Genomic DNA, 4,832 nt, shown 5'->3' with positions numbered 1-4,832 from the left:
GAATAAGGCGATAAGGAGAAATCCTCATCTCTTGCTTATCAATTCGATTATTAGACCTAGTAACGAAGATCACTCCCAATCACAACCAGGTTAGAAAGTTTGATATTAGTTTGTAGTGCCACAGCAGTGTTAGTTAATTGAGAATGGAAACTAATATCAGGTAGTCCATTATGAAGACCAAATATTATAGTCATTGTAGATTAAGACCTTCATGCCCAATATTACCATTATGACCATTAGGCCTAATATAAGCGTTATTACTATTATGACAATTGGACTTATTATGACCATGAAGGCAATTATGGCCATATTGGAAATTATTACCATTACGACCATTAGGCCTATTATGACCATAATGCCCATTATGATCATAATACCAATTATGACCACTGGGCCTGTTATGACCATTATAACCACTAAGGCCATTATAGCCATTATACCCATTATAACCACTATGGCCATTATAGCCATTATGCCCATTAGGACCATTATAACCACTATGGCCATTATACCCATTATGATCATTATAACCACTATGGCCATTATAGCCATTATACCCATTATGACCATTATAACCACTATGGCCATTATAGCCATTATGCCCATTATGATCATTATAACCACTATGGCCATTATAGCCATTATACCCATTATGATCATTATAACCACTATGGCCATTATAGCCATTATACCCATTATGACCATTATAACCACTATGGCCATTATCGCCATTATGCCCATTGTGACAATTATAACCACTATGGCCATTATAGACATTATGACCATTATAACTACTATGGCCATTATAGCTATTATACCCATTAATACCATTATAGCCACTATGGCCATTATAGCCATTATACCCATTATGATCATTATAATTACTAGGGCCATTATAGTTATTATACCCATTATGACCATTATAACCACTATGAGCATTATAGCCATTATAGCCATTATAGCTATTATAACCATTATGACCATTATAACCACTAGGGTCATTATCGCCATTATACCCATTATGACCATTATAACTACTATGGGCATTATATCCATTATACCCATTATGACCATTATAACCACTATGGCCATTATAGCCATTATACCTGTTATGATCATTATAACTACTATGGCCATTATAACCATTATACCCATTATGATCATTATAACCACTATGGCCATTATAGCCATTATACCCATTATGACCATTATAACCACTATAGCCATTATATCCATTATGCCCATTAAAACCACTATACCCATTATACCCATTATGACCATTATAACCATACTATGGCCATTATAGCCATTAAACCCATTATGACCATTATAACCACTATGGCCATTATAAGCATTATGACCATTATACCTACTATGGCCATTATAGCCATTATGCCCATCATGACCATTATAACCACTATGGGCATTATAACCATTATACCCATTATGATCATTATAACTACTATAGCCATTATAGCCATTATACCCATTATGATCATTATAGCCACTGTGGCCATTATAGCCATTACACCCATTATGATCATTATAACCATTATGGCCATTATAGCCATTATGCCCATTATAACCACTATGGCCATTATACCCATTATGACCATTATAATTACTATGGCCATTATAGCCTTATACCCATTATGATCATTATAACCACTATGGCCATTATTGTCATTATACCCATTATGCCCATTATAACCACTATGGCCATTATACCCATTATGCCTATTGTGACCATTGTAACCACTATGGCCATTATAGCCATTATGACCATTATGACCATTATAACTACTATGGCCATTATAGCTATTATACCCATTATGGCCATTATAACCACTATGGCCATTATAGCCATTATACCCATTATGACCATTATAACCCCTATGAGCATTATAGCCATTATAACCATTATGACCATTATAACCACTATGGCCATTATCGCCATTATGCCCATTATGACCATTATAACCACTATGGCCATTATACCCATTATGCCCATTATGACCATTATAACCATTATAGCCATTATAGCCATTATACCCGTTATGATCATTAAAACAACTATAGCCATTATAACCATTATACCCATTATGATCATTATAACCACTATGGCCATTATAGCCATTATACCCATTATGACCATTATAACCATACTATGGCCATCATAGCCATTATAACCATTATGACCATTATACCCACTACAACCATTATGCCCATTATGATCATTATAACCACTATGGCCATTATAGCCATTATGACCATTATAACTACTATGGCCATCATACCCATTATGACCATTATAATTACTATGGCCATTATAGCCTTATACCCATTATGATCATTATAACCACTATGGCCATTATTGTCATTATACCCATTATGTCCATTATAACCACTATGGCCATTATACCCATTACGCCCATTGTGACCATTGTAACCACTATTGCCATTATAGCCATTATGACCATTATGACCATTATAACTAATATGGCCATTATAGCTATTATACCCATTATGACCATTATAACCACTATGGCCATTATAGCCATTATACCCATTATGATCATTATAACCACTATGGCCATTATAGCCATTATACCCATTATGACCATTATAACCACTATAGCCTTTATAGCCATTATGACCATTATAATTATTTTGGCCATTATAGCCTTATACCCATTATGATCATTATAACCACTATGGCCATTATTGCCATTATACCCATTATGCCCATTATAACCACTATGGCCATTATACCCATTACACCCATTGTGACCATTGTAACCACTATGGCCATTATGACCATTATGACCATTATAACTACTATGGCCCTTATAGCTATTATACCCATTATGACCATTATAACCACTATGGCCATTATAGCCATTATACCCATTATGATCATTATAACAGGTATGGCCATTATAGCCATTATACCCATTATGACCATTATAACCACTATGAGCAATATAGCCATTATAACCATTATGACCATTATAACCACAATGGCCATTATCGCCATTATGCCCATTATGACCATTATAACCACTATGGCCATTATACCCATTATGCCCATTATGACCATTATAACCACTATTGCCATTATAGCCATTATACCCATTATGATCATTAAAACTACTATAGCCATTATAACCATTATACCCATTATGATCATTATAACCACTATGGCCATTATAGCCATTATACCCATTATGACCATTATAACCACTATAGCTATTATGGCCATTATGCCATTAAAACAACTATGGCCATTAAAGCCATTATACCCATTATGACCATTATAACCACTATGGACATTATAGCCATTATACCAATTATGACCATTATAACCACTATGGACATTATAGCCATTATAAGCATTATGACCATTATACCCACTATGGCCATTATAGTCATTATGCAGAGCATGACCATTATAACCACTAAGGGCATTATAACCATTATACCCATTATGATCATTATAACTACTATAGCCATTATAGCTATTATACCCATTATGACCATTATAACCACTATGGCCATTATAGCCATTATACCCATTATGATCATTATAACCACTATGGCCATTATAGCCATTTTGCCCATTATAACCACTATGGCCATTATAGCCATTTTACCCATTATGACCATTATAATTACTATGGCCATTACAGCCTTTTACCCATTATGACCATTATAACCACTATGGCCATTATAGCCAATAAACCCATTTTGACCATTATAACCACTATGGACATTATAGCCATTATAAGCATTATGACCATTAAACCCACTATGGCCATTATAGTCATTATGCACATCATGACCATTATAACCACTAAGGGCATTATAACCATAATACCCATTATGATCATTATAACTACTATAGCCTTTATAGCTATTATACCCATTATTACCATTATAACCACTATGGCCATTATAGCAATTATACTCATTATGATCATTATAACCACTATGGCCATTATAGCCATTATGCCCATTATAACCACTATGGCCATTATAGCCATTTTACCCATTATGACCATTATAATTACTATTGCCATTATAGCCTTATACCCATTATGAACATTATAACTACTATTGCCATTATAGCCATTATGCCCATTATAACTACTATGGCCATTATAGCCATTATACCCATTATGATCATTATAGCCACTATGGCCATTATAGCCATTATACCCATTATGATCATTATAACCACTATGATCATTATAGCCATTATGCCCATTATAACCACTATGGCCATTATACCCATTATGACCATTATAATTACTATGGCCATTATAGCCTTATACCCATTATAACCATTATAACCACTATGGCCATTATTGTCATTATACCCATTATGCCCATTATAACCACTATGGCCATTATACCCATTATGCCCATTGTGACCATTGTAACCACTTTGGCTATTATAGCCATTATTCTCATTATGACCATTATAACTACTATGGCCATTATAGCTATTATACCCATTATGACCATTATAACCACTATGGCCCTTATAGCCATTATGCCTATTATGATCATTATAACCCCTATGGCCATTATAGCCATTATACCCATTATGACCATTATAACCACTCTGAGCATTATAGCCATTATAACCGTTATGACCGTTATAACCACTATGGCCATTATCGCCATTATGCCCATTATGACCATTATAACCACTATTGCCATTATAGCTATTATACCCGTTATGATAATTAAAACTACTATAGCCATTATAACCAATATACCCATTATGATCATTATAACCACTATGGCCATTATAGCCATTATACCCA

At 34.2% G+C, this 4,832-nt stretch overlaps 1 protein-coding gene across 1 annotated transcript; it reads right to left on the bottom strand.

The window, feature by feature from the left end:
• Positions 1-190: 190 nt before the first annotated feature.
• LOC137657255 (probable serine/threonine-protein kinase clkA) lies at positions 191-1,607 on the bottom strand. The gene is made up of 3 exons (XM_068391593.1): positions 1,374-1,607; positions 693-1,291; positions 191-533 (listed from the first exon to the last, which is right to left on the bottom strand). The coding sequence occupies exons 1-3, from the start codon at positions 1,605-1,607 to the stop codon at positions 191-193; spliced, it is 1,176 nt and encodes a 391-aa protein (XP_068247694.1).
• Between the last annotated feature and the right edge of the window lie 3,225 nt (positions 1,608-4,832).

This window comes from Palaemon carinicauda, chromosome 18 (genome assembly GCF_036898095.1).
Source record: "Palaemon carinicauda isolate YSFRI2023 chromosome 18, ASM3689809v2, whole genome shotgun sequence".
Taxonomy (NCBI): Eukaryota; Metazoa; Arthropoda; class Malacostraca; order Decapoda; family Palaemonidae; genus Palaemon; species Palaemon carinicauda.
Note: the sequence above shows the minus strand (reverse complement) of the source record. Positions and strands in the feature narration are given on the sequence as shown.

What these genes read in the sequence shown, in the direction of transcription:
- LOC137657255 (XM_068391593.1), bottom strand. Translation starts at nt 1,607, where the DNA reads ATGGGTATAATGGCCATAGTGGTTATAATGGGCATAATGGCTATAATG. An exon ending in TAATGGCTATAATGGCCATA is followed by an intron (nt 1,292 to 1,373) that starts GTAGGTATAATG and finishes TAATGGCCATAG; the next exon opens with TATGGTTATAATGGTCATAA. An exon ending in GGTTATAATGGTCATAATGG is followed by an intron (nt 534 to 692) that starts GTATAATGGCTA and finishes TAATGGCCATAG; the next exon opens with TGGTTATAATGATCATAATG.